At 45.2% G+C, this 27,849-nt stretch overlaps 1 protein-coding gene across 7 annotated transcripts in view; it reads right to left on the bottom strand.

The window, feature by feature from the left end:
• TENM4 (teneurin transmembrane protein 4) overlaps positions 1-27,849 on the bottom strand; it is a 971,473-nt gene that overhangs the window by 3,757 nt on the left and 939,867 nt on the right. For all 7 annotated transcript variants that reach the window (XM_075061790.1, XM_075061784.1, XM_075061786.1 and 4 more), the window contains 4 exons: positions 24,067-24,302; positions 18,429-18,725; positions 15,320-16,934; positions 7,625-7,767 (listed from right to left, as the gene is read on the bottom strand). In XM_075061790.1, the coding sequence (XP_074917891.1) occupies positions 7,625-7,767; positions 15,320-16,934; positions 18,429-18,725; positions 24,067-24,302 (2,291 nt within the window). The remainder of the gene's footprint in view (positions 1-7,624; positions 7,768-15,319; positions 16,935-18,428; positions 18,726-24,066; positions 24,303-27,849) is intronic.

The following is a 27,849-nucleotide window of genomic DNA, read 5'->3' as shown; positions in this document are numbered from 1 at the left end:
AGAACTGGTCCCTTCCATTTATATGTACCTCTGGTCTATTTCTCAACAGCTACTCCCTCATGAGACTACTGAGTAGCTTACTTCATTTCACGGAGAGGAAGGGTGCTGGTGTTCTGGATGTCCAGCCAAACCATGACCTTTATAGATGCAGCCCCACATGAGATTTCCCTTCACTGGCCTCGCCATTTAATTCCAGGCAAACAATTCTGGATTCCATATTGACAAAGTGCTCGTGTCCTTCAGAATCAGGATGCCCTGGAGAATTTGCATAGCTGCATTTTTTCCCTTCTCCATTTCTCAGCTGTTCTGATTACCAGCTGGCGTAATGCTGGGTTCCTTATTAATCAACTCCAAAGTTCTGCTGACACTGCAAGACACAGCTGAAATGTAACTTTGCCCCTTCCTGGCACAGCAGAGCAGGGCAGGTATTCTCTGAACTGGGGAATATGCAGGCAGATGGCTAAGTTAAGGAACAGACAGACGAAATGTCCTTGTTTTTTATCAGGGCCATTAAATACTAGATTTAAAACATGTTTAGCCTCCTTTGTGTTTTTAAAACACACGACTTTTCCTTGACATAGCAACACACAGCCTTTGTGAGGTTCATGATGTGATACAATGTTTCACCAACTCATATGGTCATCCTCATTCAGAAATAAAAAACAAAACCCCAAATACATCTGGACATAATATCTAGACTGGGGTTTAGTGGGAGTGCCCGTGATATAACAGCAATAGCACTTAGCACCTTTCACATAAAGATCACAATGTACCACAGGACCTCAAACATCTTGCTTGTTTTGTCTGTCTTGTCTACGTCTAGCAAGGACCATCTCCTCCTTTAGCGTTAGAAAGCACCTCACTGCAAGAGTAATTTCAATCAACAATAAGGAGGTGCAGAGAAATGAAGGGACTTGCCCAAGGTCCCACAGTGAATTGGTGGCAGAGCCAGGAATACAAACCAGGTCTCCTGACTCCCTATCCTGTGCCCTACCACTGGACACTGCTTAGAGCTATAATCATACTAGCCAAGGAGTAAACTGAGGGGTTGCCTCTGAGCAAGACAAGGCACTTGTGCTGGCTCCCAGAGGGGCTTAGCTGTGGTGCTGCTCTACCATTCCCAACTTTCACTATCCAGGGACACAAGTCTGCAAACTGAGGTCTCCCCCATGGCAGCGCAATGCATTATCACTCATAATAATTAAAAATGTCTCAGTTATCTTGAAGGTGAGTCCTTTAATATGGGAGGACTTTGAAAACTGCTTAATTTTAAGATCTGATGACCTTGAGTGTATCCCTTTAATAACAGAGTGTATTTGAGAAAAATCATCTTTATATATATAAATATCACAACCCCAGCCTGTATGCTACACTGGGAAAAGAGTTCAAAGGGACAGCGTATCCCTGCCTTTGAAATGCTCAATCATTTCTGTTTCATCTGACAACCCATTTTAATGAACTAGGAAGGAAAAGAAACATAAAATTACCATCTGAGCTGAAGATGGCATGGAGAGGAGTTCTCTAAAAATGCTGTAGCTTTTGGCAACTGGAACCCAGAGGTACAATATAAAAACAGCATTAAAGCAGGAGGGAGTTGTGAGGGGATTTATTGGTTATTTTATTTTAATATTTGTCACTATCCACAACTGACATCTCTATTCTGGGTTTGTTTTTCCTTCCAATTTTTTTTAATCAGATGCCCTAAGGTGACATTTTACTTTATCTAGAAATGACCCACTGGAGACTGATCTTCACTATTTGTTTGCTGCTGTACAGAGCTCAAGAGAATAGTACATTATAGCGCGCTTGAAATGGCCGCTTGTATTTTGCCTGCAGTTCTTGAGGATTTAAAATATCACAGCTAGCTTCTATCACCTCTTGTTTTTAAATAGTGCCTTTCACCGTGACACCTAAAGCTTCCATTTCCCATCATAAATAGCCAAGATGTGAAAGAAATTTGAACTCGTTTCCCTGTTTCTCCTTGTACCAATATACCACGGGTGTATATTTTCCGGACTAAAATATGGGTTTATTGTTGACTTGCTGAGTCTAGGCTATGACTAAGGTAACTTTATGGAGTGACAGTAGCATTATAGACTCAGACAGGTATAGTGTGGGAGCTCAAGAACTGGGGAGAGGCACTGAGACCTCAGTTTTGGTCCAGTTGTAGGGATATTAAAGAAAGTACTAGCAGTGATTCCCCCAAGTGACAGTGACCCCCCCCCCCCAGTTTCACCAAGTACAACTGCTCAATTGACCTTGGAATTAAATGGCAAAATCTTACTAATAGTCTAATTAAAAGCAAAGAAGTGACCAAATTTTTAGAACAGACATATGACCAAGTACAAAATCGGACTATTCATATTATACATGCCAATGGGAACAAGTTACGAATTGCCACCGCAGAGAAACAAATTACAACCTACCACTGGTATAATATATTCTCTGGATGGTCCCCGACTACCACTGGCATCCTATCAGTAATGTTACACCCTTTAATAGTAGTCTTGATATTAAATTGTATTTGTGTAATTGGTATGTGTGGCATGTGTTTTCAGATAAAAACAATGTATGCTAAATTGGAATCCCAAATGCATGTTGCCTCACAGTACCTTCTCTTAAACAGCTTACAAAGAAAGTGACACTAATGATTATATAAATATTGTAGTGTCAAAAGGGGGGATTATGTAGGGATATTAAAGAAGATACTAACAGTGATTCCTCCAAATGACAGTGACCCCGCCTCCAGTTTAACCAACTACAAAAATCTTTCAGTTCTGTTAAAACTTGTAAGCTCCTCTCTGCAGAAAACATTAATTGTATCTGTCCTGTGAAGGATACTCTGTTACAATGTAAAACTTACAAACAAGTTAATTGACTTTGTTCTTGAAGTAAACACTATGTTACCACCCCTGCTGTGAGCCTTAAGCCGGTAATTGACTCTGTCTAAAATATTGAATGTATGTTAATGAATGCTTAATGTATGTGAATAGTTAGGGAGGTGCCAGCCTAGAAAGGATCCATCGGCCAAAGAATGTGTCAAGTGGACCTCCAGACAACCCCAGGAGGGTAAACTGGGATCCACCCCAAATACCTGGAAGGAATGTGCCACTTCAGACAGTGTGGAGCCACCAGGAATGTGACAGCTCCCATAGACTAACATAGGAATTAATTCCTATAAAAATGGACTCTAAAGACTAAGAACTTTGAGCCTCTGGTTCTGCTGCCAACCTCCAGAAGCATCAAGTGCATCTGACACAGACTCGGCTCCATCTTCATGACAAAGATACCTGGCCAGTAACTTGGCATCAGCAACTTCTAGGCTGGTAACTATAACACCTGTGCAGAATCTGAATGAATGATTGTGTGAATCAATATATTATATGTGTGTGTGTGTGTGTGTGTAAGGAATAAGTAGTGATAGGAATAAGTAGTTAAACAACGTTGTTTATTTTATCTTTTGCTTTATGTTTACAATAAATGTGGCATCTTTGCCTTACCCCTCTTAATAAGATCCTGCTGGGTTTTATTATATTGGTATAACACAGTACCCCAAGTAAAACATCTTTGCATTAGCTACACCAGAGTCTTGCCTCCTCTATGCCCCCTTACAACACTGGAGAGGGGTGAAAGTGGCCACTGGGTGAGTAAAGGAGCTTAGCTTGGCTTTCTTACGCAAAATGATCCAGACACAGGGCAGCAACCGAGTCTGCTTTGTGCTATGACTGCAGCTGTAGTGATCCACAGAAAGAGAGGAGTATCAGTAAAACGGCTATACAATAAAGAGGCTTAGTCTGTTTAGTTTATCTAAGAGAAGATCTAAAGGTGACTCTCTCACGGTCTCCAAGTACCTACACGGGGCAGAGATTTCTGACAGTAGAGAATTTGTTCATCTACCAGAGAAAGGCATAATGAGATCCAGAGGTTGACAGGTGTCGGGGAAAAGAAGACCACCTCTATATTTTGATCAGACAGCCTGAGGCACCTTTATTGAATATACACCTGTGCACAGGCGGAGGCCAGCGTGTCCCCCTGCAAGGGTTAGGCTGACCTGCCTGTTACAAATGTTACTGAGCTTATAAAGGTTAAAACCGCAAAACGTTACACATAGATACAGCCTTATTTTGGAATTCAAATTGCTAATGCTGCAAAACATGACTAATATTTACCCTATGGCATACATATTGCTATTTAGCAAGCAACTCTCACACATTTTCCTATTTTCCTGTTATAGTCTTTGCCAGTCATGTCTGCGGTTTTTCCGTTTTAGCACTTTTTCTGTAGTCTCGACAGCAGGGTCAGCTGTTATCAAAACAGATCTCCTGGTTCCCCTTTATCCATATCTAGTTCCTCTTTTGGGCCCTGACTACATCTTTCTGCCTCAGCATGCCCTTTATACAGTAAAACAAGCTACATTAAAGTTCTAAATTATTTTTGCTCAAAGGCCTAGGGCCTAAGATAATAGAGGGGGGGTTATTTTCCCTAACACAGGTGACACTAGAAAAATTCAGATTAGAAAGAAGGCACAAATTTTACCAATGAGGGTACTTAACCATTGGAACAACTTATCTAGGGACCTGTTGGATTCTCCATCACTGGCAATCTTTAAGTCAAGACTGCATGTCTTTCGGAAAGATATGCTATAGGTTAAACAAAAAAGTTATGGGCCCAATGCAGGGACTCTTGAGTGTAATTGGTTGGCCTACACTACACAAGAGGTCAGAGGAGATGATCTATCATTTATGTTTCATCTTCCAACCCATTTTAAGGACCTAGCAAGGAAGAGAAACAGAAAATTACCATCTGAGTTGAAGATGGCAGAGAGCAGAGCTATGGTTCTTTCTTATCTGAAAAATCTACTGATCTGATTTTTGAAGGTGTTTGTTTTGATAATTTCATAACGTTTCATTACAACTTTGACCTTTAATTTTTTTAATTTTTTTTTCAGCATAAATTAATTAAAATAACCAAGAAAAAATAAATAATGAAATAAATTACCTAGAAGAGTTTCAAAACTTTTATTTTTCAGGTTTTTTTTTTAGAATTGGGAGAGTTGTCACACTTGACCCTTTCCCACGAACAGGTTTGGTTTTGACAGACTGGCATTTTCCAAGGAAAAACACGTTTTCTCAGAAAATTCTTGACCAGGTCTCTGATTTAGTTGCTGAGCTTTAGGCATTAAGTTTGTGGCCTTTAAGTTTAAGTCATTCAATCCAATTAAAGCAGACTTAGTGCATGGAAGAAACTGTTGCACGAAAGGTCAACTTCTACCCCTTCGGGGTAGGCATAGAGAGCTCACTTGGGGTGGAACTGGTGTGGCTTCAGTGCGGAGGAGGGGCAGGGACAGGATGCAGTGAGTTTGTACAGGGACTGTGCACCTGCACAGCAGAGCCCAGCTCCATTTGGCCACATGGAGGAGGATGGAGCAATGGCAGGCCAGGTCCAGAGATCTGTCACTATGTCAATCCCCTCGGCCTCCCCCAACTCCTCAAGGCAGAAGTGTTAGGGCCACAGGGGCTGCAGTAGGCTCTGTGGGATCTGAGAGCACTGCAGCACCACCCTACAGAGATTCCCAGTGTCCAGCCTGGTCACTGGGGAGAGGATTTCCCCCCACGTGACACTGCACAGAACCTAGAGCTCCTAAATCCCAGTCCTGTGCATGAACTCCAAGGCCATTTCCGTTTTTAACCCCCGACAGAGAAAAATAAGTTTATTCTTGTTAGGGGAAAAAAGGGTTGGCTCCATTTTAAAACTGACAGGATGGGCAGAATGCACTCCTGATCGATCAGATTTGGCAGGCAGGAAGAGTCAAGCCTTGTGTGTGCATGGAGGAGCCTCCCCTGGGGAAGTTACTTTAAAATATACAATAGCCTACTTCATTCCATGGTCAAAACAATACAGATCAGCCTCTGCCTCCTACAGTGTGCTGAGGAGCAACAGCTGAGCTGGACCATCCTTCCCCTGCAGCCAACAAGCCCCAGGTATCAGAGCCTCAGTGCTCATGAAACTGAGAGCAGTATAGTTAATGAAATGATGACTGATTCCAGCCCTTGCCCCTGCTCCCCAGTAGACAGAGCTGTACGAGCGCCCGCAATTACTCGGTAATTCAACAAGACGAAAGGGAAAAAGAAGCAAAATTGGATTCAGGTGCTGCAGCTCTGCAATATGCCAGAGGTCACGAAGCATCCCCTGCTGGCCAATAACATTGAACTTGTTCAACAAACAATTTAGTGACAGCTTCACAGTCACAAGCAAAAAGTGCAGCACAAGAGAGTATTGGATTTTAAATGTCACTCTGGAGCTGCAGGGGGATAACTAAGCTAAGCTGAACCTAATGCAAGGTTTATGGCATGCTGGATATTTCCGAGCTGGGTGATGCTCAAACTCAGCATTAGGTCTCCAACCTCCCATCCCTGCAAGGCAAGTAAAGCCCAACATTATGGAAGGAGATTCTGGGATCCTGTTATGTGCTCCGAAGACAAAATGCAGTGTCTGTGAAGGGTTATGTGCCTGATTCTTCTCCTGTTATTCACTCTTCTCAGAGAAGGAAACTGATTCTGACCTGTTAGGCCATTACAGTGATGTGAATCAGAAGTCACTCCACTGGCAACATGGAGCAACTCAGAATTAACATTGGTGTAAATCAGGGAAGTATTTAGCCCATTGAGATCTGGGATCCAAGGAGTCAGAGAAGAGGAAGATCTGTTACACAATCTAGTTGATACCACTGGAGCTAATACAGCGTTGTCTGCAAGAGTATATTTTACCGTGCCTTGCCCAGACTAGTTTTAAATGAGCCTAGAGATGGGATGTCCACCACAGACCTTGGAAGGCCATTGCACAGTTTAACTAGTCTAACTTACAGGAAGTTTGTCCTATCCATTGGAGAGTATGGTCTCCGAGTTTGTGCTGGGCTATTCCTAATGGGAAGAGAGCGATAGGCAAGATGCTTCGGTTTTAAGAGACTTTTATTTTCAAGGTGCTAATCCCTTTTTGTGCAATGCAGTATCGGCCACCAAAAACGAACTACAAGCATCCTGATTTAGGCCTGAACTAGTGTACGGTGATTTGGGACAAAATCAAGCCAAGTAAAATTTAAGCTGTCAGGAATAGCTTTCTTACGGAGAGACCTTTTACACTGTGGAGTAGTCTCCTAAGGGAAGTAATGGAAGTTGTTTTGCTTTTAAAACCAAACTGGACAAAGCACTAGAAAATATATTGTAGAAAACAATTCTGTCTTGGGGTGTGGGTGGATGATCCAACAGGTGTTTTCTATCAGCTCTGATTCCTTGGTTTAGGGAGCTAGCATGTGATCTGGGGTAACATCATATTTTTTAAGAAAGAAAAACAGTACAGATTAGTTTTGTTCAGCAATCACCAGCAAGTATCGCAGAAAGGACCCATGGCTGATAAAGACCTTCAGATGGGATTATTTAGTCACATTTCATTACTGAAGTGGGGAGGGACAGCAGCTACTCGCAGGCTGACTTTCACTCAGGTCCCTTGAGCATCTGCAATAGCAGATTGATTTTAATTTCTACAGTGACTACTGCAGCTGGATCCCATGGTGACAAGTGCCACGCCGGTGCCTAAAATAGACAGACTATGTAGTCACATTGCTCACCTTGCTATTGTCCCACTCTTGGGTTTTCATTTGTGTGTGGATAAGCTCATACGATGGCTCCATTGCATCCATATCTGGCTTGGGATATCCAGGGATAACATTGTGTAGTTGGAAACCAAAGGTTAGTAGCCAGCTGTTGACATCTGGGATGAGAGAGAAGCATAAGCAGGATTACCTTTTATTGTTAATTGTACTGCAGTAGAGCCTAAAAGTCCCAGTCACTGACCAGGACCCCATTGTGCGAGGCGCGTACGAACCTAGGACAAGTATACTGGTCAGCCCTGACCACAAAGAGCTTACTCATTTCATGCACCTGAGTAACACCATCAGAAATGATTATTTAAAGTATCACATTCCAAAACTATAGAGGATGAAGGAAATTACCAGAAAACCAAACAGCATCCAAGCCAATCCTCCACTTTTCCACACAGCTGAAATATACATTTTGTTAAAAATGTCAAAGGCCAAAGCAATCGTTCTGGCTCCAGAAGTTCTGAGTTTGCAAGGCATCACGCACAAGAATGGTGCTAAGTAGAGCAAAAAGCACAGGAACAAAAATATAATAACAACGGTCGAGCTGTTCAAACCTGCCTAAGGATTCAGATTCTCTAGGTGGCTTTGAAAAATCTCAGCTTTAATGTCGGTCACTTGGAAGCATCCCAAGTGGTTTATAGGCTATGGGATAAACTGAGGTGCTCATGAGCCAGGACATACAGGTAGGGAGTAGCAGGACAGACGTACTGGGCACTTGGGTCAGGAACTGAGTGGGGGTTCAAGATATACCTCTTAAAGATGTATCCATTGCCTGAGTAGGTAAAAGCCACACTTTTAATTCAGCATAGGTAGGTTCCTATAGTTACTTTTTCAATATTGTTTAAAAACAGCCTCCACATGATCATTCCATTTACACACATTGGGTCTGCCACAGTCAAACTGACCTGCCCTTACATCGTGAGCAGCACCATGTATATGATGGTCAAACCCAGTGGAGCACTATTCAGGAAGCTCTTTTATTCTGTACTATGATAGAGGGGGAGTGTTGGAACCGGAAGGGAAGTGATAGCAAGCCCATTGCTTGGGAAGCTGAACATTATACCGGAGCACATGTTACTAGATGAACCATAGGGAACAGTCCTACTTGGGCAGGAAGAGGGACTCGATATCCTGGTAAGTCTTTTCAGGCTCTAACCTCTTCGATTCCAAGGCTAACAGGAAAGACAGCCGAGTGAGTAGCTAGCTGGAGAAAATAACAACTCCCTTGGCTAGCTCCTGGATCTGCCTGGCAGAGCATATAAAAGACTCCCCTATTTATCTACTTCAGAGCATATGATGATTCTAACCTCGCTTATCTCCGTCGACTCCAGAAGGAAGGAAGGAAAAATGGACACTACTATAATCACCAAGGACCTACCCATCACTTATCCAGCCTCTGAATAGCATCCTTTGCTGGGAAAAGCTGAGGTGATGAGGGTCAAAGTTTAATTAACTATCAGCTCCCAAGGGGTCTAGGACTTCCATATTGTAATTAGCATCGTGTTGGTGATTCATTCATTTCAAGCTCCAGTGTATCAACAAGAGGTTTGCTTTTTATTTCATCAAATTGAGTTGACACTAGTGGGATATTCTGGATGAGGGGATCTGTTCAAAAAACATGGCTTTTTCCCCCGCATGAGTTTAAATGCGTGTTTTTGAAGAGACCATTGGAAATGCATACGGGATGGAAATGACAAATAATGTGCTTCCGGATGATTGGAGAATCAAAAGCCAAAAAAACACACTATCGCTTGTTTTCTTGCAATCCAAAATTTTGAGTTTGGGAATGGGCCCAGAAAGCCTTTGCATCGATTCATGGAAAGAGGGATTTCTGTAATAAAAACACTTTTGTTTTCTCACCACACAGACTGTTTCAGAAGTGTCTTTGGAAGGAAGGGGAGGTGTGTGCTTGGCGTGGGCGGGGGGGGCGTGAATAAAGCTTTAATTATTTTTTTTGTTTGGTGATGAGGTGTCCCTGTTTCCAATCCTCCTAGTGTGAAATAATAGCTTTGACATGCATATTCTGGACCAGGTGGCCAGGAGAACAAAGTAAATCTATATAGGGCAGAAGTTATTCACCAAACGTGTTCAAAACACCATCAAAAGGGGCACAGAGGGGGCTGCTGAACAGCAGGAAAATATGGAACGTCTGAAAAGATTCAATCCAGTCTTTGTTGGTTGCTTCTCACAAATCTGACTTTGAAAACATCTGTAAACAGGATTTGCCCCTTTTTGGGGGGGCGGGCAGAGAGGGTCAGTTGGAAGGAACAGGAAAAAGTAAGTAGGTGGAAAGAGAGGTTAACAGAATTGCCAATGGCAATGACATCTTTTTTTCTTTTTGAAAGAAAAGTACAGTTTTTTTCAGCTACAGTAGCCCTACCAACACATTTCACAGCACATTCATTTGAGGGCACTGAGAGAGACTGCTTAATGCAGACGTGTAATGAAAATGTCAGCTGAATCCATCAGGCTTCCCGATGTTGGCAGCAAAGCTCTGCATCACAAAGTGTACGACTGCTAAAATATTCACGTTGAACAATGGGCCTCTCAAAATGTAATTGCCTGCTCCGCCCACTCTCCCTGCCACACGCTCCCAATTCCTACACACGAGCTTGGAAATTGTTTACTGGGAGACTGAGGCTGGTCTACTCTGAAAGTAGCATAGCTACGTCTCTCTGGGATGTGAGAAATCCATAACCCTGAGAGATGCAGATGTGAGAAATCCCAAACCCGCGCTACAGACAGCACTATAGTTAGCTACTGCCTTCCAGGCAGATGAATTAACTACGGTGACAGCGGAACCCCTCCCATCACTGTCGTGAGTGTCTACACTGAAGTACTATAGCGGTGCAGCTGTAGCATTTTAAGTGTAGACACAGCCTGAGGCTTGTATCATTGGTCTGTGTGCGTGCACCTGCATGACCTAAGTGAGCCAGAGCATGCCAAGGGGTGAGGAAGGACGCTGCCCCCTTCCCCCCACAGCAGTGTATTGGCAGGTGTGAGCGCAATGGCCAAGGAATCCCCATCATATGTGATGTGCAGCATAGAAACCTGGGAACGTCAATGAGAGCTCTGTACATGGATGGATGTGCAGGGCTGGATCCACTAATAGTCAGAATCCTTTCGGTGCTGTCAGACATTGCTGAGGACGCAAACAAGGCTCTGATATCCCTGTCCACTATGCTGTTTGCGGAGCGGCTCCCTGGTTGTGTTTCATGACAACTTTTTTATGAGGATAGGTTGTTGGACTATTGTTCAGCCCCCCCACACTACGGAGGACCAGGAGGCTGCTTTTTTTTTTGGTCAGCTCCCTACCTAAGGTTGCCAACTTTCTAATCGCACAAAACCAAACACCCCTGCTGTGCCCCCTGCCCTGCCTCCAGGGCCGGTGCGACCCATTAGGTGACCTAGGCGGTTGCCTAGGGCACTAGCATTTGGGGGGCGGCATTTCAGGTCCTTCGGCAGCGACCAAAACAGCTTGATCTTCGGCCGACCCGGTCGTTGGCAGCATTTAGGCAGAGGGACTTGGGGCAGGGGAGCACAGGAAGGGCCTCCTGCAGCAAGTAATGGGGGGGTGGCATGCAGGGGAACCGCTACCTGCCCCAGCTCACCCCTGCTCCGCCTCCTCCCCTGAGCACGCCGCCCCACTCTGCTTCTCTCTCTTCCAGGCTTGTGGCACCAAACAGCTGATTGGCGCCACAAGCCTGGGAGGCAGGAGAAGTGGAGTGGCGACGGCGTGCTGGGGGAGGAGGCGGAGCAGAGGTGAGCTGGTGCACGGAGCTGCCACATGGCTCCCTGGACTGGGGGGAGCTGCTGCGGGGGGAGCACCTCAGGGCGGAGGGGGGGAGTTGCCGCGGGGGGACGTGTTAGGGCAGGGAGGGGGTGGAGAGTTGCCACAGGGCTAGGGGAGAGGCACAAGGTGGAAGTTTCGCCTAGGGCTTGAAAAATCCTTGGACCCGCCCTGCCTGCCTCTTCCCCAAGGTCCTGTCCTTGTCTCACTCCTTCCCCGAAGCCCTGCCCCAGCTCGCTTCATTCCCCCTCTGTGGTAATCTAGCCGTCCAGTCCCAGACCTGGACTTTAGTGTCCACCAGTCTGGTCCTGTCCCAAACCTGGACTTTTGCGTCCAAAGTTTGGGGGCTTACCTGAAACTCCCCCAAGCTCACTTCACGTAGCTGCTTGGGATATGTCACTCGCTGGCACCAGATGAGGAATTAATCTATGGGGCCTGATCCAGGTAGCTTCCCTTTCTCCCTCTGGTTCCAACCCTCCTTGGTGGGACACCATGATTCAATCTTGGATGCTAAAAGAGGAAAATAACGCTTCCCCCTCCTCTCAGGCTTGCTCAGCGGCTACCGTGTGACCCAAGAAACCAGCTTTTCTGCTTCCCCTCAGGGGAAAATGGAGATGCAAATACCACGAACGGGCTTGCACGGCCCTTTGCTCCAGGGACGAGGGAAAAACGTAACACCAGAGACAGAGAGAATTCTTCGTTCTTTCCCCGTGTCTGGCTTTCCCTGGATCCAAATAGGAAAATAGCCACTAGCCTGGCTTTTTCCCTTTGGCTGCCTATGAAAAGAACTTTCACAAGGGTTTAAACAAGAAACTTTATAGAAAGAAAAAGAAAGAAATTAAAACAAGTATCTTTGCATTAAGAACTCATACAGGCTCTTGCTTTAGAAGAAAATATAAAGAACGTCTGATAAAAGATTAGCCCAATTAAACAGGCACAACAATGAACATACAAGGTAAATACACCCAAAAGACATCATGAGGCTGAATTACTTTGTGTTCCTGGGTAATTAAGATGTTTAGAAGAAGTATAGGAGAGAATTAGAGGAAGACTTGTTTATCATAGATAAGAAAAGACACAAAGGACCGAGTATCGAAATTCCGCCCTGACTTTAAACAATCCAGTTCTCTGATTGGTCTTGGGTCGGGTGGGTACCCTTTTCAGGTAAAAGAAACTAATTACTACTAGATCCATTATATTGATCAACCGCTCGCCTCTTGGCGTGTTACCTTCCATGTGGGCTCTGTATCGTCACTTCACAGTGGGGGCAGGGGGTGTTGGGTCCAGGTGGATGCAAAAATTTGGGATAAGGGTTCAGGGTTTAGGAGGGGGCTCAGACTGGGGCATGGCTCGCTCTCACGGCGCGTGCGCGGGCTGCAGGACTCCCAGTGGGGGTGGCAAGGCTCTGGATGGGGCGCAGGATGAAGGTATTGGGTTCAGGAGAGGGTCGGGGTTGGGGCCAAGTAGGTTGGAATGTGTGTGGGTGGTTGGAGACTCGGTGCTGAGCTGTGGATCTTGGATGCAAGAATGAGGGAGGGGTTTGGGGTAAAGGAGAGGCTCAGGTTGGGGGCAGGGAAGTTGGAGGGCAGGGGGGGTGGGGTTTGAGGGTCTGGTTGGGGTGTTGGCGGATCTGGGGGTGGGGCTGGAGAGGAGGTTTGGGGTGCAGGAGGGGCTAGGATAGGGAGGGTTGGGGGAGGTGGGCCAGCTGCCGGGAGGGATTGGGGTATGGGCTAGGGGCAGGTGGGTGTCAGAAGCAGTTCAGTGGTTCTGGGTGTTCTTGGTGCACTTCCACAGCTCGGATGAATTCATATAGATGGCACAGTTCCTGGCAGCTAGGACGGTGGGGCAGCAGGGAGACTCTGTGCGCTCTGTGCTTCAGTGCGACCGGCCGGAGTGGAGTGCTCCCATTGGTCGAGTTCCTGCAATGGGCGTCGTGGAGCCTTGAGATCGGGGGGGGGGGGGGGGGGGAAGAAGGGGCAGCGTGTGGAGCCTCCCTGGTCACCTATGCATCTAGGGGCTGCAGGGACCTTTATACCAGTATAATTGTGTCCACACTAGGCCTTGTACTGGTATAACAGCATCAGTAAGAAATCACATCCATAACCAACATAGTTATACGGCTATAAAAATTTGTGTAGATCACTTGTACAAAAACTTTAACTAATCATCTTCACTGCAGCAAACTGACACTGGGCTTATGCCCAGAACTGGCAATGGTCACCTATGCACCAGTGACAGGTTTAAGGTTTCATGTGGATGAAAACTGGAAGCTTCATGGCATGGACACACCTTTGCTGTTCTAAAAGGTACTGAAATATGAGAGCTTAAAATCTTGGCATTAACATTAATGCCAACTCTCATGATTTTTCATGAGTCTTGGAATATGTGGTGGTGTTCTTAAAGCCCCAACTCCTGCAGTTAGGTGATTGCTTGAAAAGCTCAGCTTTCATTTAAAAACAGCCACCATAAGCTTCTAGCCCTCATGGCTGTGGGGAAAAGCTTGAAGATATGTATCCTAAAGGCTCTAAAAATAATCTAGAATTTTCTATTTTTAAAATCTCACAATTTTAAATTAACTGATGATTTTGAAGGTTGGACTCCTGATTTTTGAATGCTGGGGTAACCAATACTGTTACTGTATATCGAAAAGCAGATTTAGGTCTTTTTAGAGGTTTTTTAAATTAATTATAATTTGACTCTCCCTATGAGTTTTATACAGTTGACTCATGGTAACTGAGTCATCTTTTTTTTTAATAGACAAGAGGATACAGAAAAGAGTCCTGATACAATATTTTAAAACCATCTCAAACAGCTTTCCTGTCAAATATGTGGCACATGCAGAATACACAACAGTGTGGTTGTTAAAAAGGTTTTGTCTGTTCTCATCTGGAAAGGCCTACACAAACACACACACAGAATATATATTAGAGAAGTAAGCTCATTAATTCCACCTGATGAAATCATATGATCATTAGCTCTGAGTGACTCAGGTCTCTTAGAATCTTTTCTGCTGAAATTAATTAACTTTGAGGAGCCATTCTTCCACTTTTAAACACCTGCTTAGTGGATCTGTTCCACTTAGTGACATCAAGAAAGTCCCAAATCTTTCCATATTTAGGTATTAAATTTAAGACACACAGTCCTTGTTTTTGCTGGCTTTTAACAGGCAATTGTTCACCCTGTGGGGTGGATTACCTGTATTGCTATTTTAAAGGGCTCTGTAATGCCTTGCTATGATAAAAGGTTTACGTTGTTGTTGCCATTTTGCTGAAACAAGCCTATAGGCAGCTTATAAACACAAGCAAGTCTCTATCGCAAAACTGTGTAAACAAAAGTTATCCATATACAAATGAGAGGGGTTATCGAGACACTGATCAGAAACTAAGCTGGCGTTGTTTGAAGAAATGAACAATCGGAAACAAAATAAAGGAAAAAATAAAAAGAGCAGTAAGGAAGAAAAAAAGAAAACCTGTTGGCTAGATGAGTAGTTCTTGGCTTAAATTTTTCATGAATACAGTGTATGCGGCCAGTGATCCAGCTGTGGAAGGGTTAAAGGTGACCTGCAAAGGAAAAGTATATTGGGCTTGTGCCCGCTTTTGTTTATTTATGTGCAAAGAAGAACTGAAAAGTTTGGTGCGTGTATCTGGTTTTTTAAATTCTGTTTGTTGTTTTATATTAGAAATTCAGGCTGGTTTCTAGTCTGGAAGACTCTATTGTGTTTTCTTTTCCTTTCTAAAGAGAAATTCAGTCCCTGTCTAGGCTGGAAGACCCTACAATGTCTGGATTGTTGAAGGAGAAGAAACCTATCCAGTACCTGAGCAAAAACCAGCTTGTGTATACACTAATTAAAAACAAACCAAGAGAAGTCTTACCTGTCATGTAACATTTGATATCCTGAGCGTTGCTAATAGGGTTGTTGTTTTTGAACATATAAAGGTTGAAAGGCATTATGTTGTTGCTGCTCAGATGTTTCCACATATTGTGGTCTGGGCTTGTCCACCGCCCAGCTAACACATCATAGTCTCGCCGCCCCATGTGGATGAGCTTAGTGAGGGGGTCGTACAGACCTCCATGGTATCCGATGATGACCTGGAAATTGGGATTGGTGTCCATGTAGATCTCCCCGTATGCTGTGTACAGTATCTGCTTGATCATTAAGCCCGTCCCGCTGAAAACTGCCAGAGGGGTCCCAATGTTATCACAGGCTATGTAGAACTCATCTCCACTGCTGAGCTCCATTGCAAAGAGGTGGCCTTGGAGATCATAGTAGAGGGAGGTGATCTCTGAACTGGAATGGTTGTACAAATGGGTGACCTTAGTGGGGTTGGTCAGGTCTGCATAGAAGAACTGTAAATGGTGGCCATGGGCAGTTTTGCTAGAAACTCTTCTTCCGAGGCCATCATAGCGATATTTCACACTCCAGCCGCTCGCTTTATTGTATGCTTTGATGAGCAGGCCTGCTGAGTTGTACTCAAAAATGTCATTCCCTCTTTGTCTCAGGAAGCCATCTTCATCCATTTTGTACTGCACATCCCCCAATCTTGTAATCCTGTCCCTGAGGTCATACCTTAGTGGGGTGAGACGGGCACTGTTCCCAGGACTCAACAAATGGAGGTTTCCATTGAGGTCATAACTGTAACGCCAGAGTGGTTTGTCATTGATAGACACTGTCTGCAGTTGGCCATCAGAATCGTACTCATAAGAGTACCTCGTTGTGTTTGCATACGGTCCGACCTTCAGTTCCTTCTTCACAACTCTCCCCATGTTGTCATACTGCACAGTCATCCAGTACATGAGTGACCTGAATATTTCATACTGGACCTCCTTCATCCTGCCATAGGCATCAAAGTGCTTAGTGTGAGTCATGACGGCAGTGGTGATAATCTGATTGATGTCATAGTAGATGACCCCAAATTTACCAAACTGCTCGGTTTTGCCTGACACATCATCGTACCTGTAGAGATCGATGGGTAACGGTGTCTCGTTGATTACTGCTTGCATGCTGGTCACCCTGAAGCTGTTATCATAATTGTAGTCGAAGCGTGCATTCACCATGCCTTCCTCAGTGAAGCGGAAAATTTGGCGGTCAATGAGTGGGCCTATTTGCCTGTATCTGATAGTACAGGTGAACCCTTCATTCTGCAGGTTTATTGTCTTCAACATGCCAGCAGTTTCATCGTAGGTGAAGCCAATCTTAGTGGTGTCATAGAGCATTTCGGCTAGCTTGGACAGCTTGCCATACTTGTAGATGACACGCCTCCCTGTCCCCAAGTAGAAGGTGTGAAGGAGCTGCCCTTCCTCAGTGAAATCCTGAATGACGGAGGCGTTGCCCTCTGGAGGCCGGTAGATGTTCCTGTAGTAGCCAATGGACCGGATGGTTTCTAAGGTCTGCCGGGCGACATTAGGCATGGTGACGGATGACAATCGATCATTCTTATCAAACTCAAAGATGTACTGTCTCTGGCTGTGGAGGAGTAGCACCATGGACTAGAATTGGAGGGGAAAATGAATTAATTATTTTCTTAGTTTTAAGGCATGATCATTCTACATTTTTCAGAGACGAAAATATTTCAGGACATGGGTTGTCTAGCCTCCACACCACAGTGCATATGTGGCCAGCATAATTTAAGTGACCTGTAGACTTCACAGAGGAACTAATATGTGATCAATCGCCATCTGGCCACTTTGCTTGGTTGATCTTCTCCTTTCCCCTCCCATCAGTCCCTGTTTTATACTGTCCAGCGTTAGCTCTTCATGATGGGATTTATAACTTATTTGGTGCCTGTACAATACCCAGCACTTAAGACACTGGAGGTGGGCCCAAGGAGAAATAATAATTATAACAATAACCTTAAGTAGCGAGAGGTACACACAAAGCGAGAGACTCACTTCAGTGTGAGCAGATGCGGTCAGAAGAGAATGAGGAAGGGCAACAGGTACTGGTGTAAGGTTTGGACTAAAGGCACAGAACCAGGGACCCCTTGTTAGGATTGATTCAAAAATACCCCCAGCCAGCTCTCCCAAGTTCACTTCCCCATTTGCCACCATGGGGTAAACAGCTTGACAAAACCAAACAGGAAACCCTGTCTGTCTGCTGACAAAAGAAACTCATCTGCTACTAGCCACTTATTGCAAATTTCTTAACCCAGTTCCCTAATTCACTTGCACGTAATGCACATACCGGAAAACAGTTTGATGCTTTATCCTCATTTATTATTTATATCATTGTAGAGCCCAAATGCAGGACCTCACTGTCCTAGGGGCTGTACAAACACATAGGAAGATATATTTCCTGCCCCAAAGAGCTCACAGATTGATTAAAAGGAGGATGGATGAGATTATGGTTAAATCTCCTACTGATCCCTTCAGCAAAGAGAAAGGCATTTCCCACCACCATAGAGCATTACATAACCAGCTGGGTGGACTGGTCTCTCTCCTTCCCCACCTGCCCCTGCCACACTTACTTCCTGTGGATCTCTGCAGAAGGCATGATGCTAGACTTTATTGACTGTTGGGTCTACATTGCGTGAAACATCCAAAATAAGTCCCTACTGTGCTCTTATCTTTATTAGCACTCATAGTATCTGTACCTTGACTAGAATATAATTCGTCTTTACTGGAGGCATTTTATTACATCCAGCTCAGCAAAGGACTATTGTATCTAAATAATCAAAGCTTTGCAGGGTCAAAACACACGCAGAGGGCGTTGGGGTTGGGCAGAGAATATTGCCCTTTGGGGATACTTGGTGCTAACTTTAGCTGTCGTCTGGGCTTAGTTTCTACAGTTGTATGCACCGTAAAATAGGTAGATTACATAGATGTCTGTGTATTAGACTCTAAGGGTCAGATCTTCCATTGGTGTAAATCAGTGTCACACCACTGAAGTCAAAGGAGTGAAGTCAATTTATGCCAGCTGAGACTCTAGCCCTAAGTTAGCAAACACAGTGAGTAGCCGTCAGTAAGTGACAAGAGGACACATACCTTCTCTAAGTAAGTGTAGCTCCATGATTTTCCATCAGCAAAGATCCTGGATATAATTCTGCCAGCCTGATCGTATTCCATCCTTTCTGACATAGTTCCCCTCTGGATCCCTGCAATGTGTCCCCCAGGGGAATAAGTCACATTAACTCCATTCAACCTGCTGCTAGGAGACCAGAGGCTAGGCCTGCCTGCTTGGTCATACAGGATCCGTAGAGTGAACTTGCGATGATCATCGTAGATTTTTTCTGTTCTTGTCACACGATCAAAGTCGAGGGACAGCAGGTTTCTGTTGTGAACCTAGAGGGCAGAGGAAGAAAGAGAATTAGAAAGGCATAAATGGTTTTATGTGGCAAATTATAGCTCCTCCCCCCACCAAACACTCCTTTGGATCAATCCCAGTACTACACAGTACCTATGTATTAATTGTCTTAGGGCGAAATTTCAAGAATATTCACTGTTGGCCTGACTCTGCTTCCACTCAAGTCAACTGGAGTTGTAACCAGTGACTTCAGTGGGAACACAGTTAGGACAGTGTTGGCTGTACTGCAAAACCATCACACATCCTCTGCTCACAAGGGGCCTAGAACTACCGCAGCACAGATGACGTAAGTCTGCATGAAGCTATGCTGATAAAACTTTGCTAGGGAAGCTTGCAAGGTGCTTGCCTGAACTGTGCTGGGGTCATCCAAGTCCCTTGATTTCACGGATGTCACAGTTCACACATTTAAAAAAGGAAATGGTATTGAGACATTGTGGTTGCAAAAGCTGTAAGGAACAGTGTGGACAATTCATCAGGTACAACTCGTCCCTGGAGTCAGTCCTGAATCAACTGGTGGTACAGGCTTCCTATGAAACGTAATATGGAGGCCCTGACCATCTATAGTCATTAAAGACCTCATGACCCTATTGCCAACAAGAGTGGGGATTGTTAACCCCAATGTCCTGGCCAATCTCACCATGGGTAATTACATTCCTATGGCCTCAATTCCCTTTGCACTTTCAGTTGAAGGCCAGATCATATATATTTCAAAAGTAAAAGGAGAAATGTATTTTTGTTCAGAGACTGTATCCCAAAGAACTACAGATAATAACGGATAACACACTACTGTTTAGCTATGTGTGTCTACGAATTTATAAAGCCACATTACTGTTGCATCTAAGCATTGTGCAAAAACAAAAAATACACACGTTGAGAGCTGGCTGGTAGGGACAGTTATTCCATCCTACTCTGGATAAAGTCAGGTCTCCAAAAGTGAATGAGATGTAGTTCTCAGCCCTGACCTAGGTTTGATCTTGGACTGTTACTTTTCAACACAGTTCTGAATTCCCTGTGATTTTTGGGAGGGAATACAGAGTTAAATAGCTAACGGTAGAGAGAAGAGAAATTATTTCGTCTAGGCAAAAGGAGACAAGATACAGTGTGTCAATTGAAATTTGAAATGCAGGAGTGAGAACTACAGGAAGGCTGTTCCAAACAGTGAGAGAGTGCACGAGCAGGGACAATACTGCATGGCATTAAGCAGAGAAGGCCAGTGCCACATAGGACAGAGGAGAAAGAGACCAGAACTATGAAGCAGGGTCGAGATAGTCTATGCATGGTTCTTAGAAGCAGAAGGGCAGTTTTAAAGTGGATCGTGAAATGCACAGGGTAGAGAAGAGTTGACTGAAGAAGGAAATGATGTGATGGTGCTTTTGTGTGAGAAGGTGGAGGGTGTTCTGCACATGATGGAGTGTGGAGAACTGGGACTCAGGAAGGCCAAAGGAGAGATTCTCAGTAGCTGAGGTGAGAGAAAGTAAAAGGCCTTGATGGGCAAAGATGGAGCTGAGACAGGGGTGTGCATGTGTGGGTGGAGGATGAAGATCTACAGATAATGAAGACATAGGAGGAAGAGGAAGAGAGGGCAGTGTTGATGATGACACCAAGGTGATGGATAACAAAGGTAATGGAGTGTCTGACTTGAGGAAAAGACAGGGCTAATGTGGAGCCAAGATAGATAATGCTACAATTAAACGTGCAGCTGTGTTTAAACTAGACTGTAAATGGGTAATGGGAGAAATGGAAAATCAGCCAAAAGCCCAGTCTCCGCTTCCGGCAGCTCCCACTGGCCAGGACTGCTGAACCGCGGTCACTGGGAGCTGCGGACAGCTGTGCCTGCAGATGGTCAATGTAAACACTGTCTCGTGGCCCATCAGTGCCGTCAGTCTTTACACAGGCAACATTCCATTAGCTTCAATGGAAGTTTGCCCAAGTAAGGACCAAATACAGACCTCTAGATCTGGCCAGTAACATGTTATTTCCTTAGATTTATAAATCTAAATCTTGTGCCAACTCTCTGTCCTGTGAGCTTGACCCTGAACGATACTGAATGCTGTGGCCCATCGAAGCACTTGACTGTGGGACAGATTTTTAGAGGTATTAAGGCAACTAACTCTTACTTAAATCAATGGGAGTTCGGCACACAACTACCTTTAAAATCTGGTCCCATGTACTTAACCAGAGTCTTCAGGACTGAGATCTAGGTGGGAAGCCCTTAAATTTAAATCCAAATTATACTCTTCCCACCTTTATACATAATTAAATATCCTCCAGTTAATGTGAGGGACACTAACATAAACCCCAGGCTCGCAGACCAGCATAGATCGATAAAACAGGTGAGCCTGCTTTGGAATCGCAGTGTCACTCATTACCAGCATTTACTTCTAACCTTCTTTCTGGGCTCCCGTAGCTAAAAATATTTTCAAAATAATGCGCATCAACATCGTCTGAAGCCAGCCTTTGCATGTGAGTTATAAAGACCTGAAAATAAGGATTCATAATGAAAATGCAGAGGCAACCTTAACTATAAGAGTGCAAATGGCATGTCTGTGATCAGAGCTCCATCCCCAGAGGTTGACTGAACACAATTGCACAGAGAAAAAATATTGCTTGCATGGAATTCCCACGGCAAATAAGCTGTGGTTATCAGTGTGCCCGAGTCTGGGCTTGCTCTCTTTATAGATATTCTGGGGACGAGGTTAGAATGCTTTAATTGTTCGATAATGGTTAGCAACATCATCTCCGAGATCTCTGCAGTAACGCAGGCTGTGGTGGGAGGTAGTGTTGTGACAACTAATGTTTCCGTGGCTGCTATCTTGCAGCCAGCATCCTGGTGAATATGAGACTATTCGCAATGGCTGCTTCCCTGGTTAAATAAATAAAACTGATTAAGCAGACAGCTCTGTAATCGTCAGCCATCCCACGTGCTCCACCGCCAGATATTATTTTACATCCTTCTTTATTAAAAAGTTCATGCTCGTAAAAAGAAAAAAAATGAGCTACATTATCAGGAGCAGTGTTCTGGCTAACACTCCAATTTGGGACAGTGCCTGCGCACTGCCATTTGTTATTGGCGCAGTGGAATTTGCAGCTAGCCAACCAGCAAGGCCATCAATCTGTTGTGCCGATAGGGCCAATTAGAGCATGGAAGCTTTCATCAAGTCCGTGCAGGACATGTAAAGATAAAAGTTTGCTGCAGGGGCTGCAGACTGATGCAGCAAACAGCCAGGTCAGCAAAGCTGGAACTACGAAGAAGGCTGACAAACACTGTTACACGCAGTGGATCAGTGAATCTGAAAATTAACACTTGTTAAGGGCCAAATCCTCTCCTCTGTGCAAAGCCAGAATATACAGGATCCCCAGTGGATAGATTCCTTAGCTCTTCCTTCCACAGGCTTACAAAGGGATAGATCAACTAGTCTGTGCCTACTGTTGCACTACGCAGCCTGCACCCTCAATACGCTGTCTGTTATGGCTCATGGATCAACATATTATTTATTAATTATGTTTATTATCGTAGCAGCAAGGGAACAACTAAGAAGGGGACTGTGTTGAGCTGGACACTTTACAGAGTAATAGACAATCCCTACACCCAAGCGCTTCCATCTAAGTAGATCAGACAGACAACAGGTAGACGACAGGGATGGAATGTACAAAGCAGAGCAATCAAGGTGATGGCAGCAAACACGTTTGTGTCACATTTCCCGCCCCCAACTCCTACAACAGATCCACCAGCCACACACTTTCCTCTCCCACTTGTTGGCCTTTCATGAACAAAGGAAGAAAACAGAAGGAGGGAAGCAGAGATTTAGGGGGTGTCTACGTATACAGCGCTGCGGCAGCCCAGCTGTACTGATGCAGCAGCGCCGTTGCAGCACGTCTGGTGAAGATGCTCTATGCCAAAAGGAGAGAGCATAACAAAAAGAACTAGATAAGTTCATGGAGAATAGGTCCATCAATGGATATTAGCCAGGATGGGGAAGAAATCAGTGAAAGCTGCTTTGAACCCTAAAAGGCTTTTACGCAGCTGCAGGTTTTGCAGGCCTGTCTATCCTTCAGAGTACAGCTTGTTTGGTAATTTCATTCTGTATTATATGGAAAAAGAAAATTTGAGCCAACTGATCCACATGCACAAAAGCAGCTTCTGATGAGGGGGGTTCAGATGCACATGCCCAGCTCCCAGTGACTTCTGCTTGCAAAAATTTTCTCTCTTGGTAATGAAGGAAACTGAACGGTCTGTAGTAATGTTCATGTTGGAGGACGAGGTCAGGAGTGGCTGAGCTTATACAGGTAGAGTGTACAACAAGTGTGTGTTCATTTGAGTGAAGAGTAGAAATGACCCAGGAGTGGCAAGGGGCACACAGCGGGAAAGAGGGGAGGAAGAGAAGCAAGGAGTAGGACATTTATATTCTGAGACCCTGGGCGTTATTATTTACTGTCTAGCCCAAGTGTGCAGAAATAACTGCTCGAATCCCAGCTCTCAAGTGACATTAACCAACACTGAGCATCACTCTCAGCAGGTCTGATCCTGCCAAGTGCTGAGCACTACCCCTGAGCTCCTCAGAGCCCTCAACTCCAGGAGTGGCAGCTCATACGGCTGGGCAGTCAATATTATTATTATAGCTTCATCAGCAATCAGCAACGGAATTACAGGCTTATTGGGGTAGATCTCTAAGAAGCTCTAACTAGCACATAAAATACACTGTTCTGGGCATGGCTGTGTTTTCCAAACAAATCATTCACAAGCACAGAAATTCTGCGCCACCTGGAAAGTGAGAACAAGAGTTAGAAGATGGGCTTTTGGTGTGCATGGCATTCGCCATAGGCGTGCAAATGCATGTTCCCAGCATCCCACAGACTTAGCTCCTCAATGCAGTCAGCAGAGCGGCAAATTTAAGGAAATAGGAAGATTTTCAGAGAATGAACAATGAGGTTTGCAAACTGCCCTTCCTCAGACTTATGTTCAATCCAAGTGACTAGTGCAACTGGAAAGACACGTGCAGCTTTGTGCACCTGCGTTCTCATCTGTAAACTTAACGTGCCCGTTATGTATGGTTTGGATGTGTGGCATTTCCTAAAATACACAGGACCTGCAGGGGAACTTGCAGTGCCATCCATGACAGCTCAGCCAGGACATAAGGAGATGTAATAAAGGCTGTCTCAGCTAGGGATACAGATAGCACTACAGGGTCTGTCCATCTTCCAGGCTCAAGAAAAAATCCCCATTATATTCATTGCAACTGGGCCCTGCTCCTCTCTACCATGAGACTGAGTATGCCTGAAAGATAAAATCAAGTGTCGTCCACACTGCCTGTTGCTCACCCTCAGCCTGCGTCCAAAGACGGTAACCTGCCCTCTAGCTTGCTCCTTCCGCTGCCTCCACTCAACCAGATTGAGGCCATTGTCGATGGGCAGGGTCACGTTCCTCTTTCCCACCGTCGGGTTCACGGTGCCAGCCAGCAGGTGGGGCTCCGTCTGCAGTGCTACCTCCATGCCATTAGCAAGCATCAGCCTGAGAGAACCATCGGCACCGATGTAGTAGCTGTTTCGGACTTGGTCTGGAGAAAGATAAGAGATGGGCTCAAGCCAGTGACAGATGACAGAAACCCATATTTAATTATTTTCCTTACCTGAGTTATTGCCAATTTTTTGATGACTTTTAACACTCACCTTTACTGTTCACCATTAATGTCTGTTTGAGAATTGTCCATTTCTCTTTCAAGTCTAGAGAAAGTTTCACTTTGTGGACTGCACACACTTGCACAAAACCTGTTATGTGTGTTAAACAAGACTACAGAGGAATAATGTGTAATATTCTGGCATAGTATGTGTGTTCAGGTCTCCCTGTAGGGGCTGGCCGCAGCAAGGATAAAAGCCTGCTACTCTCTCAGCTAACAGAGTTACTCCTTTAGCTCACATAGTGGGCGGGTGGGATTTTGGTACTGAAGGTCCTGAATTCTAACCCTTCTGAAGCTCATGCGTGTCCACTGTTCATAACTTTACATCCTAAAAAAATCCTGAAACATCTGTCTCTATTTATGTGTACACAGATATGTCGTTATTGAAAATATGTCTGTTTATATCAAGTCTTATAACCCGCTTTGGTGGAGACCAGGTTCTGCAAGTGGAGCCGGCTGCTCTCCTCAGCCTTGTTCCTCCACTTCAAGTGGTGGGAATTCTCACTGTAACTCAGTGCTAACTGCTTTCCCAATTACATGTTCCTGGCTACCTTGAAAGAGGATTCTGAGGGATGAACAGGTGCTGTTGGAACTGTGGGTCAGGCGAGTGCACAGGTACAGGGCTTCCATATGGCCTCCAGTGGATCCTGAAAGGGATCTTAGGAGATCTACAGATTTCATGACTCAAACCCCATCAGTTCAGAAGTGAAGGGGAAGGGCAATATTCCTGCCTTCCCTCCCCAGGCTCCGCCAGGAGAAAACCAAGCAGAACCACCATCAGTCAAAATTCAGAGTTTCCAAGCACCTAGCGGAGAAGGTGCACTTTGGAGGATTTGGGCTCCACTCAGTGGGAAAGCATTGTTCAAAACCCATTATGCAGCGCACGCCAGCTCTGCAGCTCCTTCGAAGGCTGGGGAACGCTACCATCTCCGTCTCCCTGGCTGCTGTAAATACCTAATTGTAAATACAAAAATCCCTTAAAAAATTCATGAAAACTGTTTTTCCATTTTGAAGCAAGTTACATTTGTTCACTAGCTGCTCTCCTGCAACTCAAGGGGAAATCAGGTCAGAGCAAAATTATCATCTCTCCTCAGGCTAGGATATATTGGCAAATGGCACAACTGGATACAGTTAGGAAAGGAAGCCTAAAGCTGGCTAGTCTCTTTCATTATGGGCCTAATCCAGTGCCCTCTGTAGCCAAATGGAGGTTTCCAATGATCTCAGCTGAACCAGATAAGCCAAATGCATGCAGATAACTAAGCGACAGGCTGACACGATTACTGCAGTGACACTGGAATTTACCAGTGCGTATCCAATACTGCAGTGATCCAGGACTGCAGATCCAAAGCCCTTTGAATATCCAAATGGCACAGTTAAAGCCATTGACCTTCAACAGGCTCTGGATCTGGCCCGTAGGCACCGACACCTTGAGACCCCAGCGGCACTGGAGAGGTAGGCCTGTCAGGGGACTGGCCAGGGCTCCCTGATTCTCAGCTGCCCAGACTTGGCATAAGAGCTGCAACATAGCAAATTTAACTTATGCCAGTGGAGAGTCAGGCATAGCAGAGACTCACTCTGCTCCTCTGCCCTCCTCACATCCTACATCCCCCCTCCTCCTCACCAGGATGGGGGGTTCTGGTGCAGGAAGTGATAGAGATGCCTTAGGCAGCTTTATGCTGCACAGATGGGGACGCCGTCCACGGGAATCTCAGGACACTGTATGTTTGCCCTGCACCACATTAGCAGCATCCACTGGTGCATCTAATCCCAAGAGCATGGTCATCAGTAGCACACAGCCCGGGGAATAAAACTCTGGACCTTCTACCTCCACAATTTACTCTGATGGAGACTCTCCCCTAGAGCTAGCAAGAGGGCTTTTCCCTGGAGCTTTGTGAGATCCAGCTGTCTTTGTGAGAAGGGTTTTATGCCAGCCTCAGTGTGAGTTTTGGTTCTGCTCAGTGTCACATTGAGTCCTGCATTAAACCGTATATCAGCCCAGTTTTGCTTTTGGTTCAGCCTGAGTCTGCTCAGAGCTCAGTCTGGATTTCTTGAAAGGTTCAAAGCCAGTTTGGGGCTCATCATGAAGCTCTGCACCAGGGCTCATGTTAAGAGTTCTGTCAGTATCAAATGTTCTCTCCTGAACAACTACTGAGAAGGAGAGACAGTCTTAAAACCCCCAGAGCCACTATTGTGGAGTGGCAAACAGTAAATTGCTGCTGCTCCTCAGCCAAGCGCTGGTTGATCTGCACACGGCATACTCCAGAAACTCTGTTTGGCAACCCCTGTGCTGCTCTCTCTATCACTGTCCTGCTGCCTTGGAACGTGTGGTTCCCCCTCTGAGCACTAGCTGTTTTAGAATTTTCTGTGCTCTCTACCTGGGAGACACCTGGGCCGAAGGCATAACACCACCTCTACCATATAATCTCACTCCACGCTGTGAGTTAGCTGAGTGTGTATGCATCTGACAGGCTAACGTGCTTGGTTTATGGGCCAACATGCAGACTAGTTCTCTCTAACAATTTCTTCCTGAAGCCTCTTTTCTGTCCCCTGGCAGAAAGCCAGTTCTGGCTGAGCCAGGGAAAAGTATTGTTGCATCTTTTAAAGTAGGCTGCCCAACTGTGCCCTGGCCTAGAATTGCTCTGTAGGTGGTCCTTGCAAACACGGCTAACCGGGATTTGTTCCTGATGGGACTGCACACGCCCTTCAGACTCTGCAAGAAAGCTAACGTACCAGAAAGTTGACTTCATTTGGGAAAAGCTCATTTCCCCGCTCAATCCATTCTGTGAACTAAAAACACCGTCTGTCATTTCAAACTATTAAAAATAGCCTTTTGTCCTGCCTTGTCCCGTGTTGCTGGGGGATGTCACAGTGAGATTTATTGGGCAGTTTATTGGCCTTTGGCTCGGGAGGCATAAATCACATCGCAGTCAATTATCTCACTAAAGAGCCCCCAACAGAGGGTTCTGTTGCTTAATTAGGTTCCTGAGGTGAAGCCAACCTCACATCTGAGTATTTGCCAGACATCTTAATGTGTGGATTTTTGGCCAGTCTAGTCAGGGTTTCAGTTGGTTTGTGCTCTGTAGTACACAAGGAAAAGTCGCCGTGCACCAGCTATGCCCTAGGGCAATGTAAGGTACAGCCTGATGAGGCCTGAGCCCCAGACTGTTTTCTCAGTGGCCATAGAAGGTGCTCACAGGCACAGGAAGCTGTTACCTATACAGGAGTTACCTTTATAGAAAAAAGAGGAAATTAATCACCCAGAGATCTGGTTTTTAAGGAACCAGCATACACGTGACTCCTGGGCTGACTGGGTCTGACGGAGACATTTCTTTCCATACAAAGGTGAAAACTTGTATTTGACCACAAGCATCTTCACTGGGCACAGAGCAGGCGTTCACGGAGTAGTGACAGAGCCTGCTGGCTCTTC

Source organism: Chelonoidis abingdonii, chromosome 1, assembly GCF_003597395.2.
Source record: "Chelonoidis abingdonii isolate Lonesome George chromosome 1, CheloAbing_2.0, whole genome shotgun sequence".
Lineage (NCBI taxonomy): Eukaryota > Metazoa > Chordata > Testudines > Testudinidae > Chelonoidis > Chelonoidis abingdonii.
This window is presented reverse-complemented; position numbering and strand designations above follow the sequence as displayed.